The sequence below is a fragment of the Pituophis catenifer genome, unplaced genomic scaffold (assembly GCF_029215685.1).
Source record: "Pituophis catenifer annectens isolate HBS135680 unplaced genomic scaffold, rPitCat1.0.hap2 SCAF_14, whole genome shotgun sequence".
NCBI classification, from domain to species: Eukaryota; Metazoa; Chordata; class Lepidosauria; order Squamata; family Colubridae; genus Pituophis; species Pituophis catenifer.
The window spans coordinates 18,110,649-18,127,160 of NW_027256894.1; the positions used below are offsets into that span (position 1 = coordinate 18,110,649).

At 42.3% G+C, this 16,512-nt stretch overlaps 1 protein-coding gene across 2 annotated transcripts in view; it reads left to right on the plus strand.

Annotated features, from left to right (window-relative positions):
• Nucleotides 1-16,094, plus strand: part of MAPK6 (mitogen-activated protein kinase 6) — a 32,069-nt gene extending 15,975 nt beyond the window's left edge. For both annotated transcript variants that reach the window (XM_070953795.1, XM_070953796.1), the window contains exons 2-6: nucleotides 6,481-7,704; nucleotides 8,723-8,867; nucleotides 10,423-10,587; nucleotides 12,572-12,773; nucleotides 13,555-16,094. In XM_070953795.1, coding sequence (XP_070809896.1) covers nucleotides 7,150-7,704; nucleotides 8,723-8,867; nucleotides 10,423-10,587; nucleotides 12,572-12,773; nucleotides 13,555-14,647 — 2,160 coding nt within the window. In that variant the 5' untranslated portion in view covers nucleotides 6,481-7,149 and the 3' untranslated portion in view covers nucleotides 14,648-16,094. The remainder of the gene's footprint in view (nucleotides 1-6,480; nucleotides 7,705-8,722; nucleotides 8,868-10,422; nucleotides 10,588-12,571; nucleotides 12,774-13,554) is intronic.
• Nucleotides 16,095-16,512: the final 418 nt, after the last annotated feature.

Below are 16,512 nucleotides of genomic sequence, written 5' to 3' on the forward strand. Positions count from 1 at the left end.
TCCTCCTTGATGTTGCTGGTATTGCTCTCTGCAGACTAAAAATTTTAAAAAAAACAACAAACCCCCCCCCCCGCCCCCCACCTATTGCGTTTTTAGGCCTTGGTGGGATTATAGCAGTGGTTCTCAACCTTCCTAATGCCGGCAACCCTTTAATATAGTTCCTCATGTTGTTGTGACCCCCAACCATAAAATTATTCCTAAGACCATTGAAAATATGTGTTTTCCGATGGTCTTAGGTGACCCCTGTGATCATTCGACCCCCAAAAGGGTCCCGACCCACAGGTTGAGAACCACTGGATTATAGGAACCGCTTTGGGTTTTGAAAAGGACCCCGCTTCCTCTTGCAACCCTCCCAATTAGAGAGCAACCCCCCCACCCCGCTAATAGAGGGAGGGTGGTCTTTGCTGTGGGTAACCCTTTCAGAAGACCGATGCACCTGGCAAGGAGGGAGAAGCAGGTTAAAGCCGGGGTGAGTGTCTCCTGAGTAAGGGTGGATAGATAACTGAATATTTGAATTCATCTTCTCTTATGAAAGTGCTTAAGAAAGTGTAAGACAATATGAGTCTTACGTAGTGTTTTTTCCCACCCCACTGCAAAGGGTACGCACCAAGATAGGGGTCAGATCCTTCTAAACTCAAGATTCTCCTGTAGAAGGAAAACTCTGTTCTGACATTTATGATCCTCTTTACAGAATAGCTATCATTCTTGGTTATGACTCTTTCCAGAGACTGAGTGGGATTTATGCATGACTGGGATATTTGAATAAATCAATGAATAAGTTGGTTGTTCTAAAATGGCCATTCATTCATTTTGGAAAGATAGGCACAGTTAAAAGAGTACGCTAGTTTTAAGGTGGTGTTTGTTTCCTGGTGTAACTGCCTTGGGTTAGTCTTGCAGTTTTCTTGGTATTGTTTTACAGAAGCGGTTTGCCATTTCCTCCTTCCTAGGGGCTGAGATAAAGCGACTGGCCCAAAGTCACCCAGCTAGCTTCATGCCCAAGGCAGGACTAGAACTCCCAGCTTCCCTGGTCCAAACCTGGTAACTTAACTTACTACATCAGACTGGCCACACTTCAATAGGAAATCTGAACTACGACAGTAAAAATGTTTTGGGGTCATCCAGCATCTTAGGTTAGGTGGATTAATAGGTGGCTTAGTTATTGTTTATTTTTTAGGTTGGCATCTTCTACTACAGAACCTGTTAGTTCGCTAAACCTTGGTTTAGCAAGCTGTGTGAACACAGTACTTTCTCAAGACTAAAATCAGTCTCGGCTCAGGTTTATTTCAGCCCAAGAAATTCTCACCAAAATGTCTATTAATTTCTAGAGTAGCCTACCCTCACAGCAAAGAAATTCAGTTTAGTTATAGTTTGTTACATTCTGCTACTCTATTTTTGTTTATTATTATTTTTTGTGTGGTTGGCATAGCTTTCTGAAAGAGTGGAAAACTTGTCCTAGCTATTCACAGTTTATAAAGTAAAAGTTTATTTGGAAGCAAACCAGGCAGAGATCAACACCCCCCCCCATCTCTTTCTTCAAGAGCTTGAAATCTGAGTGTTGACGGGATACATCCTCTTTTGCTTACAATGGGAAAAGTAAAGTATTTAATGACTTTTAATCAGGGAGCATGTGTAAATTAACAATAGCTTGGCCTTCAGAATGTGTGGGGATTAAGTGGGAGGTTGAGAAACGCTTGCAGTTTCAGGAGTCCTTACAATGACTCACTGCCTATTGCTTGCAACGTGGCTGGTATTTTTTTCAAAAAAAAAAAAAATCCACATAAGCACCCTCACCGTGTTACACAGATGGGGTATGGGTTTTTTATCAGGTTGTATAACAGTTTTTTTTTTTTCCCTTACCAATTCCTTCCAGAATTGGTTTCTTTCTTCCAGAAAGAAATTGCCTGATTATCTAATTATGAAAAGCTAATCATGCAAGAAGCTTTTCATCCTTTCTAAATTTCCTAAATAAAATAAGCCCTAATGCAGGGCAATCCTCAACTTAGGACCACGATTGCTGTTCAGTGGGACGTCCGTTAAAGTGAGTTTCGCCCCATTTTACAACCTTTCTTTGCCACAGTGGTTCAGGGAATCCCTGCGGTTGATAAGCGAGTCACCCGGTTGTTAAGTGAATCTGGCTTCCCCGTGGACTTTGCTGGACAGAAGGTGGAAAAAGGGAATCAGGCGAAGCAGTGGTCATAATAAGTATGAACCAGTTGCCAAGCATCTGGATTTTTGATCATGTGATCCTGGGGCGTAACTCTGAAAAACGGCTGCAAGTCACTTTTTTCCAGGGCCGTCGTAACTTTGAACGGTCACTAAATGAACTTGTTAAGTCGAGGACCACCTGTATTCGCCAGCCTGCCTTCCCTACAGTGGGCAGTGTGTGGAAATGGTCAGCTTCAGGTAATAATATTTCCCAGCAAAAGTGGGCAGGGAAATTAAGGTCTATTCATGGGGTAAGTCCGTGTTGTAAAGAATGCTGAACTCTTTAAAGCTTTGTGTGCGCGCGCTTTGTGCCTGGCATGGAAATCTCTATCCAGAGCAAAAAATAAAGCTGCACAACACCACCATGGACGTGGCTAGTTATTCTTTAGTGGAATGGATGTATTTTGGGGCTGCTAATAAAAAAAAAAAACCTCTGTCTGACTTGTGGACTTGTGCACAGCTGGCTCAGGAATTCTGGGAGTTGGTCCACAGGTCATAAAGTTGTCGTAATTGCTTTCCCCCCCCTACACTTTTAAAACAGCAGAACTGCAAATGAAAGACTGCAAATATTTTAAAGATTTGTGTGTGTGTGTGTGTGTGTGTGTGTGTGTGTGAGAGAGAGAGAGAGAGAGAGAGAGAGAGAGAGAGAGAGAGAGAGAGAGAGAGAGAGAGAGAGAGAGATCCATTGTGGCCTCTGCCATAAGTCATGGACATCTTTGTGATATTGTTTGTTCTTGAAGGGTAGTTGTGCTGTATGATAACACAACAACTCCCCAAGAAGTTTTGTGGAGGGTCAGCCACGTGTGGGTTGAGCAAACAAAGGTAAGGCCCAAGAAAATCCCAGCTGACTTGGTTTCTCCCCACATGGCTTGTTTTGACTTCAGGCATTTGCCATGACCTCCCTCTTTGGCCTTTCTCGGAGGTTTATTGTACTTCTGAAAGAGGTGAGAATAGCAAAGGACAAACGTTACTCATGCTTTTTTTTATTTCAGCAGGTTTTGTTCCAGGCAGTTTTAAAGTTGGGTAGGGCTGTTCCTAGAATTTGAGAGTTTGAAGCCTTAATGACTCATGATGTCATAAGCTCTGGGTTAAGTTTGAGTAGCTTCTTCCAGGTAGAAAGCTATGTTAAAAGCTTTTGTTTTGTTTGTTTCCTTGCTTGCTTAATATATAGTGCGGTCAGAGTATGACTTGGGGGAAGAAAAAAGAGTTAATGAGCCACATTTATTTAATGGTGTTCGTTCTTGCTGTGAAATACACAGGAGTGACTGACTCAGAGGGAAAGTTTTAACTCATTGCCCTGTCGTCTTCAGTCAAAAAAAAAAAAAAATAGCATCAGAAAGAACAAGCCCAAGTTTGCTAGGTCCGTTTTGTGAATTAATACGCAGCAAGAACTTGTGGTTTCACTGGAAGATAGTTTCAAACCGAAGTTCGAGTTGTAGGAGATGATGAAAATGCCAACCGGGCTGGTGTTTTTTTTTTGTTTTTTGTTTAATCCTTTGAGTAGACAATCCACACAGTTAGCAATAAAAGGCCGCGCGCGTTATTTAAAAGGCCTATCTTTTATTTGACTTACCAAAGAACAGTTAACAGTTTTCCTTTACATCTAACAGTCAGCTTATTCATTTGCCGTGACTGTCAATTCGGTTTTCATGCTGCCAAGTACGGGCTGCTTGTAGAGACGGTTGTTTTTCTGGCCTCCATATATATTCGTTTTTAAGCTAGTGGTTCAGCAACAAGCTCCCCTATACCCACGCACCCTTTTCTCCTGTTCCTTTTCATCTGCTCTCTCTCTCTCCCTCCCTCCCTCTCTCTCCCCCTCTCTCTCCTTCCTTCCCTCTCTCTCTCTCCCCTCTCCGTCTCTCCCTCCCTTCCTCTCTCCCCCATCCCTCTCTCCCCCCTCCCTCCCTCCCCCCTCTCTCTCCCCCTTTCCCTCTCTCTCTCCCTCTCTCCCTCCCTCTCTCTCCCCCCCTCTCTCCCTCCTTCCCTCTCTCTCCCCCTCTCCGTCTCTCCCTTCCTTTCTCCCTCTCCCTCTCTCTCTCCCTCTCTCTCTCCCCTCTCTCTCCCCCTTTCCCTTTCTCTCTCCCTCTCTCTCTCCCTCCCTCTCTCTCTCGCAATAAGCCTTTTCTTCCTGTTAAAAACCTCAGCCGCATTTCAGAAACACACAGTTGGTGCCTGCAGCCAAATATGGAAGCTGGAAGTTCTTGAAGTGAAAAGGGAATAGACGCGAACAAGATATAATAATAACTTTATTGTCATTGTAGGTGTATACACAGTATACCCATACAATGAAATTCACTTAACACCCAAAGATCAGGTCCAACACACATAACAATCCCCAAATACACCCCTACCCACCACAGATTCCCCACCCCTAAACCACCCAAACATCCACACAGCAGACCAAGTAATGCTGTCCCAACAGCTCACCGATGGTGGCCCTTTGGTTCATTGTTGAGTGCAATTATAGCTCTGGGATAAAAACTATTCAGAAAAAGATAGCACCGTAATGTAACAGGAAGACTTTCCAAAATAATGCCATCTCCATAGAAAGTGACTTCATCATCAGGTGAAGTCATAATCTGTGAAACTGAACTGTTGGTGCAGGAGCCCCTGGAAACCAAGAGGTGTAGCTGGTATATGGAGATCCACAAAAGGGTTGCTTTCGTTGTGCTAGAAAATAGCTTACGGATTTTTAACATTCCATTCAGTTGAGTATGATCCACTACTGACAATTTTTTAAAAAACTAAGATCTACATAGAAATAATCGGAGTTCTTGGTCTCCACCACAATATTTCTAGATTTGCTCTCTGCAAAAAAAACATCCTGTATTGTGATTACTTTATATAGTCTCTGTGCTACCTTCCACTTTATCTAAAAATCACATTATTATTGAGGAGTATGTATTTCCTGGAATGAGCTAGGCGTGCAGAATATCTTGATTTCTAATTCTGTTTTCACCCCAGGGCAACACGAATGCATGTCGATTATGGACGCAGAAAGTCCTATGCAGGACTGATTGGCAAATTCAGTTATTTCAGATTCATCCTGCTTTGTAAAATGTGCTTCATCTTTTGCTTTTTACAACCGGTTTCTTCACTTTTTTTTTTTTTTAGGAAGTATCCCCATATTTTGTTTTTTAAAAAATATGAAAGTACTTAACATAGCGACTCGTCTCAAGTAGTGAAACGATTTCTTTAAAAGTTTCACCTTTTTGGGGAAAAAAAAAGTACAGAGAAGTACAAAATGTTTCCCCGATGGATGGACGCTATATTTATTTATTTTAAAAATAGTTTTTATTGAATATAAATATTAAAAAAGACATACGTAACATATACACAACGAACATTTATACAACATATACACAAAAAGAATATAATTTCTTCTTAAGCATTTTTTCAGAGTGACGTTCTACAATTCTACTTATAATATATTCCTTCACCTTTCTGTAATCTAATAATATTTTTATTACATATATATGTATCAATCGGTAATATATCCCCTATATTTTTTGTATATTTCTAATTTTTAACGCTATATTTATTTATACAGGCGAGAATTTGTTTTGCCTTTGTGCCTTTTTATAGAAGCTCCTATCCATGTAAAGCACATAATGAGATAGAATCTTCTGGGTGGGAATGAGATCAGTGATGGATCCGGTCTATCCAGCAGATCAAAGGGTTCCTAATGCCTAGTTCTGTGTGTGTGTGCAATTTTTTTTTTTAAAAAAGTTTAGTTTGTAGTAAAACCCCCTATGCCAGTGATGGCTAAACTTTTTGCCGTCGCGTGCCAAAAGCGGGGGGTGGGTGGGTGCAGGGGGGTCATGCCCACAGCCATAATTCAATGTGCCCTTCTCCCTATGCATGCCCACATGACACACACACACACACTCCTCCTGCTTTTGACATGCGATGGCATAGTGGGCCAGGTAGGCCCCATTTTTCACCCTCCCCAGGCTCCAGTGCTTTTTTGGAGCCTGGGGAGGGCGAAAACAGCCTTCCCCAGAGGCCCTCTGGAGGCCAGAAACGGCCCGCTTTCTGACTTCCAGTGGGACCGGAAGGCCCGAAAATCAGATGGCTATTGCGCGCATGCGCACTGGAGCTGAGCTAGGGCAACACTTGCGTGCCCACAGATATGGCTCCATGTGCCACCTGTGGCACGCGTGCCATAGGTTCGCCATCACGGCCCTATGCAATTTAAATTTTAAGCCTGTCTAATGATTTGGGTTGCTTATGTGTGGCTTCTTTTCTCTCCCCCCTCCCCTTTTTCTTCTTCAGTTTTTCACAGAATAAGATGGATGGTAGCTTTGATTGTGATTGTGGTGAGCTGGAGCCACCTGATCATTAACTAACAGCCTCCTTGCTACCCAGAAAGAGCTGCCTCTTCCTCTTAGCGAACTAGATTGTAAAACACGAGACAAGCAAAACCATCCACCCTAGAATGAAGCTGCTCAGGACCAGTCCAACACTGAATGTATCTGCACTGTGAGGAGGATGTTAAGACAAGCCTATTACATGCCTATTTATTCACATTTTTGTTAAAACGTCGATCAGTTTGGCACAGTAGAGTGAAGGGCGCCTAAGATGCCACTTCATTCCGTTTGATTTTTCCTGGTGTTTCCTTTCCATGTCTGCGGATGTGCTGCACCTTTCGTTGAACTATGAATGCTGCGACCTCTTTCTCTCTCTCTCTCCTCGCCGTGATCTGTAAAGAGTCTTAAGTGCTTATCCTAAAAAGGGGGGAAAACATCAGGCCTGGCTAGCTTGACCATGCAATGAGAGCATCAAGAAGCTACCCAGCAGTCAACCCGGCGTTCGTCTTTTCTACGAGACCATCGCAACCTACCAGTGGAAGCATCTCTCTAGATTCGTAGAAGCGGGAATCGTTTTTAAGAGGGAGGAAACAGGATACAGGAAAAACAATTTTTTTTAAAAAAAAAAAGAAAAATGGCAGAGAAGTTCGAAAGTCTGATGAATATTCATGGCTTCGATGTAGGTTCTCGGTACATGGACTTAAAACCTCTGGGCTCCGGTGGCAACGGCTTGGTTTTTTCCGCTGTCGACAACGATTGCGACAAGAGAGTGGCAGTCAAGAAGATCCTCCTTTCCGATCCCCAAAGCGTCAAGCACGCTCTGCGCGAGATCAAAATCATCCGGAGACTCGACCACGATAACATTGTCAAAGTTTTTGAGATCCTCGGCCCCAATGGGAGCCAGCTGACGGATGACGTCGGCTCTCTGACGGAACTGAACTGTGTTTACATTGTCCAAGAGTACATGGAGACCGATCTGGCGAACCTGGTTGAGCAGGGCCCCTTACTGGAAGAACATGCCAGACTCTTCATGTACCAGCTGCTACGCGGGCTCAAATACATCCACTCGGCAAACGTCCTGCATAGAGATCTCAAACCAGCAAACCTCTTTATTAATACTGAAGATTTGGTGCTGAAAATCGGGGACTTTGGCCTGGCCCGGATCATGGATCCTCATTATTCTCATAAGGTCAGTAAAAAACATGAGCAGCTGTTTTCCTTTAAAACGCAGGGCGGGAGGAGGGATGGACAGATGGGAGACAGTCAAATTTGGAGGCCAGTTGATCGCAGGATATGCTTAATATCTGGCCAGGTTCTCCATAAGTTAATCACTCCCATGCTTTGAGTGTTGGAATCTTGCTAAGATTGCATGCCGGCCTTAGCTAGATTCTTCACCTTTTAATAAAAGCGGTGTGCGAAATCTTGTCCTTCAGTCAACCTGTTTAACTCCTTTATTTTAGCGCGGTTAGATACGTACCATCTCTTTCCGGCATTTGTTGGAGATGGTTTTAATCGTCGGTGTGACAAAAAACAGCCATCAAGTCTAACACTTGGGGATGTGTTAAGGAGGGCTGCCCTTGATAGTCTTGGAAAAGACAGTTTCAGTTCTGATGTTTGATTGATTTATGAATCTTGCTCCACAAGAGTTGTCTAATAGCCCCTGTTCCCTTACAGAACAATGTTCTATAGTTTGAAAAGTCTAGCTGGAATTATTATCTATAAAAGCACCATAAAACCAATCCCTTCCGCAGGAAATAGAGTGGCCATTTTGGAGTTTTGCTATAGACTTCGATATTCCTGAAGACTTTGAAAATTGACACTTAGGTTCAGAGATTGTCCCCTGTCTGTTTCTAGGAATACCATAAAATAATTGGTTCTCGGTTATATGTTTGTCATTCCTAAAACAGGCTAAAGCATTTGAGATGTATAGGGATACAGCTCTCTCTTGATTAAATGTGTACCCTATAAACATGGGCTAAACTGAGTCAGAATAGAGGCTTGGTATTGGAGTGGACTTAGGCTCAGGCCCATTCCCCAAAGCCCACGCAACTCATGGAGACTTGAAAGACCGCCACATCTCTCTCAAATGCTTGTGGCAACGCAGCAGAATAAATTGCACGACGAGCTTGAAGGAAGGCCGAACGGAGGTGGCACAAATCAAAAGCAAACACCGTCTCTCTCTTCCCCCCCCGCTTTCTCTCTTCTAGGGCCATCTTTCTGAAGGACTAGTAACTAAATGGTACAGATCACCTCGCCTCTTGCTGTCGCCCAACAACTACACGAAAGCCATTGATATGTGGGCTGCAGGTTGCATCTTTGCTGAAATGCTGACAGGCAAAACTCTCTTCGCAGGTTGGTAAAGACAAGCAGGTACAATCCTGCATCTTAAAAATGCAATGGCAGATGCCATGGGTGCCCCTTTTCCCTCAAAGAGATGGGTGTGGATAGCGACATCCCGGCTACGGGAAAGCTCCAGGGGGCAGCGGTATCCGCTGAGGGTGGCACGACAAGGAATCCCTGAATACTGTCCTATTTAGTTCACATTTACTTAAATGAATTCAGGGTGGATTTGATTTAAATCAAGTTGATTTACATCATGATTTACATCATTAGTAAAAAGGCTTGATTTAAATCAAGAGCCTTGGTAGTACAGGGGTTTAAGGCACCCTGTTATTAAGCTGGTTATTAAGACCAGCTGCCTGCAATTACTGCAGGGTTCGAATCTCGCCAAGGCTCAAAGTTGACTCAGCCTTCCATCCTTTCTAAGGTAGGTAAATTGAGGACCCAGATTGGGGGGGCAATAAGCTGACTTTGTATAAATATACAAAAGGATGAAGGCTATTGCTGAGCACATTGTAAGCCACCCTGAGTCTCCGGAGAAGGGCGGCATATAAATCAAATTAAAAAAAAACAAAAAACTCGATTTAAATCATAATTTTTAAAGAGCAACTGTCATCTCTGTCCCTTCAGCGGCTCCTCCTCTGACCCGCTTTTGACTCACTGACAATCCCAATATTGCAGAATATGCAGCCTCATGCTACATAACTAAGCTCCGCTTCCTGCTGAATAAACTAAATTATGAATGTATCTTAAATAGAAAACTATTTTTTTTACTCCAAAAGCATTTTATTAAAATAAATTTGATTTTAAAAAATCCGATTTAAATCAAATCTGATTTAACTAAAAAAAAAAAATCCGAATATTTTTAATTTTTTTTAAAAAAATCACCGATTTTTATCCACCCTGAATGTATTGATCATCCGACTCCCAACGGAGTGCAGCCTTGAGTCGTCATATTGTCAAACCCAGCTGATGTTTGCTGCATCTTTTTTAAAAAATAGTCTATTCAACCTTTTTTAGTTTTAAAAACATATTTCCATTTTTACAGCGTTCAATTATCGGTATCAATTCAAATTTCATAATTCCAGTTTATGGCCTATTGTTCTGTATATTATGTACACCTTTAAATACATACTATCTTTTACTATATTCTACATTTTTTGTTCTTTAACATCAATTTAGTATAATATATATATATATGTACTTACATATTCCTTTTACCCTTTAACATGTTTTATCGTATTTATAAACATATACAATTTTCAATTTAACATACTTTCTATATAGTCTTTATGCATTAATTTTACATCTAGTTTCTAGCCAGTGGTACCACATATTCCAACTTTAGTAATATTCTTGTTTCCTCTCTATCTTTTAACTCCATAGTTAATTTATCCATTTCTGCATGTTCGAGCCCTTTTTTTATTATTATCATTGCATTTGATGGCATGTTTTCCTGTTTCCAATTCTGGGCAAATGTCATTCTTGCTGCTGTTGTAATATGAAGTATAATAAATTGAATCTTTTTACTTATACGTTTACGTTTGCTTCTTGACTGCTTCTCTAGGCGCCCATGAACTTGAACAGATGCAGCTGATTTTGGAATCTATTCCCGTCGTGCATGAGGAAGACCGGCAGGAACTTCTTAATGTAATCCCAGTTTACATTAAAAACGACATGACTGAGCCACACAAACCTTTAACTCAGCTACTCCCAGGCGTCAGCCCTGAAGGTAACTCAGCTCCTCTCTTTTTTTCTTTTTTCTTTTGTCTTCCTTCACTCCTCCTTGTTTACATTAGGCTTTGAGCCTGTGGTCAGGATGACTTTGACTGTTGTGGTGCACAGTGTACAAGGCCCTCTAAAACAGGGGTCTCCCACCTTGGCAACTTTTAAGACTTGTGGACTTCAACTCCCAGATTGTGGGAGTTGAAGTCCACAAGTCTTAAAGTTGCCAAGGTTAGAGACCCCTGCTCTAAAACAAAGAACAAACCTCTGGGCATATCATGTTACCGCTCTTTTCCAGTTCTGGAACATCCTGGAGCCAAATCAGGGGTGAAATCCAGTAGGTTCTGACAGGTTCTGGAGAACCGGTAGCGGAAATTTTGTGTAGTTTGGAGAACCAACAAATTCCACCTCTGGCTGGCTTCAGAGTGGGGAGGGAATGAGTATTTTGCAGTATCCTTCCCCTGGAGTGGAGTGGGAATGGGGATTTTGCAGTATCCTTCCCCTGCCACGCCCACGGCACACCCATCAAACCACGCCCACAGAACCGGTAGTTTAAAAAAAAATTGAATTTCACCGCTGAGCCAAATGTATGTATGCATCTACTATTCTCCTGGTGCTGTTAACTCAAAAGAGTTGCAGCAGAAATTCAGCACTCCCACACGGAGGGAATTGACTTGTTCTCCATAAAGGGCCGAATCATTTGCATCATAATGGGCAGTGAGCTTTCCGTGCTTTTCAACACATCCTATATTACACATCTGTGGCTTAAAAAAGGCAGGCAGCTTTTGCAAGCATTTCTGCCCAGCTACTGCAAGGTGATAATTTTAACGGGGAAAGCCAACGGGCAAATCAGTCTTTCATAAGTGTATTATAGGTTACGGTGTTCAGGAACTCGCCGCGTCTGATATTTTAAGCCTACAACTGTTTGTTTGGTTCGTTGCCAGTCCCCTATTATCTCTGCTTTTTGCTTTCTGCTGTTCCACCATATTCGTTACTAGTTATAGCAATGAGAGACGTAGCCAAACAGATGCTTACACAAATGCCACAATGGAGAAGGTGTCCTACGTCAGAAGGAAAAGAAAAGGAAAAAAAAAAGGGGGGGGGGTAATCAACTTGTTTGCATTACGTTTTAATCATTAAATCTGTGGTGGCGCAGTGGGTTAGAATGCAGCTTTGCAGGCTAATTCAGCTCGCTGCCAGGAGTTCGATCCTGTCCGGCTCAAGGTTGACTCAGCCTTCCATCCTTCTGAGGTCGATAAAAGGAGGACCCAGATTGTTGGGGGCAAGAGGCTGACTCTGTAAACTGCTTAGGGCTATAAAGCATTGTGTGTAAGTGCTATTTCAATTCTTCCTTCCTTCCTTCCTTCCTTCCTTCCTTCCTTCCTTCCTTCCTTCCTTCCTTCCTTCCTTCCTTCCTTCCTTCCTTCCTTCCTTCCTTCCAATGCAGTATTGCAAGCTAACTGCCCACTGAAAGCAGTTCAAACCTGTCCGGCTCAAGGTTGACTCAGCCTTCCATCCTTCTGAGGTCGATAAAAGGAGGACCCAGATTGTTGGGGGCAATAGGCTGACTCTGTAAACTGCTTAGAGAGGGCTATAAAGCATTGTGAAGCGGTATATAAGTGCTATTTCAATTCTACCTACCTACCTACCTACCTACCTACGCAGTATTGCAAGCTAACTCTGCCCACTGTCAGCAGTTCAATCCTGACCGGCTCAAGGTTGACTCTGTCTTCCATCCTTCTGAGGTCAATAAAATGAGGACCCAGATTGCTGGGGACAATATGCCGACTCTATAAACTGCTTAGAGAGGGCTGTAAAATACTATGAAGCAGTATATAAGTGCTATTGTTTTTGCTATTCTGAATTTCAGAAATACGAAACATCGCGTGATAATAAAATATTGTTATTCTTTTATACAACAAAAGATCTTCATATTGTGTTCAAATGATTTTTTTTAAAAAAAAAAAACGTTTGGGATTTATCCTCTGTAGCTTTGGACTTCCTGGAACAAATACTGACCTTCAGTCCCATGGACCGATTGACAGCGGAAGAAGCTTTGTCTCACCCTTACATGAGTATTTATTCCTTCCCAACTGATGAGCCCATTTCAAGTCATCCTTTCCACATTGAGGATGAAGTGGATGACATTCTGCTGATGGATGAAAGTCACAGCCACATCTATAACTGGGAAAGGTAAACTTTTGAGAAATTATTCTGGACACTTGTAGTAGGTGGTGCGGTGGCCTAGAGGTGGAGCGCTCTCCTCACAATCAGGAGGCTGCGAGTTCGATCCTTGGTAGAGGCAGATATTCCTCTCTGGGCACAATAAGAATCTATCTGCTGAACAAAACTCCGCGTTAGCAACAGGAAGGGCATCCGGCCAGTAAACCCTCAGCCCCATTCAGTTGCCCAGCCACCACCCTACAAGAGATTATTATTAAAAGACGATGATTCTGGACACTTGTAGTATTTGAAATACCAGCTGATAAAGAAAGTAGTAGAATGCCATGTGGTGTTAGATGCTGCTAAAATACGCATCTGGCGCAAACATTTCAGAGCGTCTTGAAGACCAAGTATTTTCTTAAGTTGCATGAAAAGATAGTCTTTGACTTAGGACCATAATTGAGCCCTGAAATAGTCATTAGTTGTTGCAGTTGTAAGTCAAGGCATCAAATTTCCCAGCACTTTTTCTGGCGGTTGTTAAGCCAATACCCTGAAAATTAAGCGAAATCAGGTTTCTTAAGTAAGTAAGTAGCTTTCTTTTTGTGTGTGTGTGTGTGTGTGTGTGTGTGTGTGTGGTAATTTCAAATGGTCACTAAGTGACTGGTCATAACTTGAAGACTACCTGTGTGCTATCACTGAGAAGTTTCTCTAAATTAAAACTGTGAGAAACGCACATAGCCGGTGATGAACTCATCCTTCTGAAGCTACTCTGAAAGTAAAACGGATGCTTATCGTTGGCTCACTATTACAGGTATCACGACAGCCAGTTCTCAGACCACGAATGGCCCGTTCACAACAACTTCGAAGCCGATGAAGTTCAGCGAGATCCGAGGGCTCTTTCGGATGGGACCGACGAAGAGGAAGTACAAGTGGACCCGCGGAAATATTTGGACGGCGACCGCGAAAAGTATCTCGAAGATCCGGCTTTCGATACCCACTTCTCCACCGAGCCTTGTTGGCAGTACCCAGATCACCACGAAAACAAGTATTGCGATCTGGAATGTAACCATACCTGTAATTACAAAATGAGGTCCTCCTCCTACCTAGATAATTTAGTCTGGAGGGAAAGCGAAGTAAACCATTACTATGAGCCCAAGCTGATCATAGATCTTTCTAACTGGAAGGAGCAGAGTAAAGAGAAGTCAGATAAGAAAGGCAAGTCCAAGTGTGAGAAGAACGGATGGGTGAAAGCTCAGATAGCTCTCAAGGAGGCTTCCCAGCAGCTTGCAGAAAAGGAGAAGAGTCAAGCCTTTGACTTCGACTCCTTCATAGCGGGAACGATTCAGCTGAGCTTGCAGCACGAGTCGGCCGCGGTCGACAAGCTGAACGACCTCAATAGCTCCGTCTCCCAACTAGAATCCAAAGGCATCTCTAAATCGGTCAGCAGGGAGAAGCAGCAGAAAGGCATGGCTAACTTGGCCCAGCTGGAGGCCCTCTACCAAAACTCGTGGGACGGCCAGCTGGTCAGCGGCGGGGAGGAGTGTTTTCTCATAGACCAGTTTTGTTGCGAGGTCAGGAAGGATGAGCAGATGGAGAAGGAGAACCCCCCCTACCCCAGTTATCTCGACAGGTTCTTTAGCAGGAAGGAAGAGCCCGAGACGCTAGAAGCTGAGCCAGCCGAAGATGGGAAGCTTGGGGAGAAAGAGAGAGAGGGGAACTTTCTGAGTAATAGCGGAGAATTTCTCTTTAACAAGCACCTTGAAGCTATAGCTATTCCCCAGTTTTCCACCCCGGTTGGCTCCCCCCTGAAATCCTTGCAGGCCACCCTCACTCCTTCTGCTATGAAGTCATCTCCTCAGATTCCCCATAAGACCTACAGCAGCATTCTGAAACACCTAAACTAAAACAGCAGACATTTTCTTTCTTTTGTTTTGTACTCACGAAATGTGTTCCTTTTTTTAATAATTATTATTATTATTATTAGTCTCTTTTTTTTTTTTACTTGAAATCAAATGATGTAACTTTTGCTCTGGATTTCCTGATAGTTTTTTCCTGTTTTACCATTGTTTTTAAACGATCCGAAATTTCCTTTTTCTTAAACCATGACGATGTTTTGTTTAAAACTGGCATGTCGTTTGCACACCAAGGGTATATTAAAAAGAAAAAGAAAAAAAAAAAAAAAGAAAGAGCTTGACAATGCAAATTAGAAGAGTAAACGAAAAGAAATGCACTAAAACCAGTAGAAACATTCTCCTTTTTGAACAACGCGTCTTTTGCAGAGTTTAAATAGCAATCTTGCCTTGGAAAAAAACAACAACAAAAAACTACACCGTGAAACAATTCATAGTTTGCATGAGAAAAATAATCTATATTTTTCCCCCCTCAAAACGTTTCTTCCCCCCCGCTCCATTCATATGTATTTTAGAATTTTTCATACTGTACACATTTCTTCAACACATGATACCAGCAGTACCTGTAAATGAATGCAGAATTTGGTACCCATGTGTGTTCTACCTCAAGGTAACCGCAGTATGTGGCGAGCATTCAACACCCCTAGTGCTTATCATATTTAGCCAGCATTATTGTAGTAGGTGGTATTACGGAGAAGAAGAAGAAGAAGAAGAAGAAGAAGAAGAAGAAGAAGAAGAAAGAAAAAAAACATTCAATATTTATAAATATTCTGGTATGCATACTTTATAGTGGAAATGTTAATATGCAGCGTTTTTATTTATTTGAGCAGATTATATTTTCTGTAACGGTAGAAAGTCGAATTCTTTTGGACTTGCTTTACAGATGAAGTTCTTAACTAGCACTGTTGGTTTGTTGCCTACATAGCTGAAATAGAGATGAAATAACATCCCCTTATTTTGAGGTGATCCGTGTGAGTTTTTTTAAAAAGAGATTTAATCCCTTCAAGTAAACATGTATAGGAATTTGCAATCTGGAGGTGCTCTGTCTCTCTGTCTCTCTCTCTCTCTCTCTCTCTCTCTCTCTCCCTCTCTCTCTCTCTCTCTCTCTCTCTCTCCCTCTCTCTCCCCCCCATCCCCAAAGGAATTAGGAATTGTTTTTATCCCAAAATGCTCCTAGAAGTCTTAATTGTGTTATTTTTTTTTTAAAAAAAGAAACAAAACAATTTTTGTAATGTTAGTTGTGTGCATGGAAACAAGGTACATCATTACTGTAGGTTAAAAGTTCTATATGGCCTTTTGTTTTTAACTGTATGTTTTTATGAATGACGCTTTTTTTTTTTTGTCTCACCTCCCCAAATAAGCATGAGTAAATTAATTAGGTTAAATGTAGCATGTAGCATCTCAATCTTCTGGCAGTTTGTTTTGCCTTCTGGATTGGGGGTCGGGTGGGAGGGGGTTTTATTGCTTTCATATTTGGGAAACTATGTACCATTGGCTCCCCTGTTTCAAAGAAACGAAACGAATAAAACACGGCCAGCGAAAAAACGAATCTCGTGGTCTCCACAGGTGAATGCCTCAGGTAGGGTTGCGATCTTCCCAACCTGAGCAGCCAAAATTCGACCGCCTGTTTTGGAGGTCTTGAAACTGGACACGGGCCCTTCGCAAGCAGCCAAAGTTGAAAGGTTTTTCCTTAATTTTTTTTTTTTTTTTTTTAAACACAGTTTAGAGCTTGCTGGCTGGGGAATTCTGGGAGTCGAAGTCTGCCCGGCTTAAAGTTGCCAGTACAAGTAGTCCTCGATTTACAACGGTTGGTTTAGGGACCGTTCAAAGTTGCAAAGGCACTGGGAAAAGTGACTGAG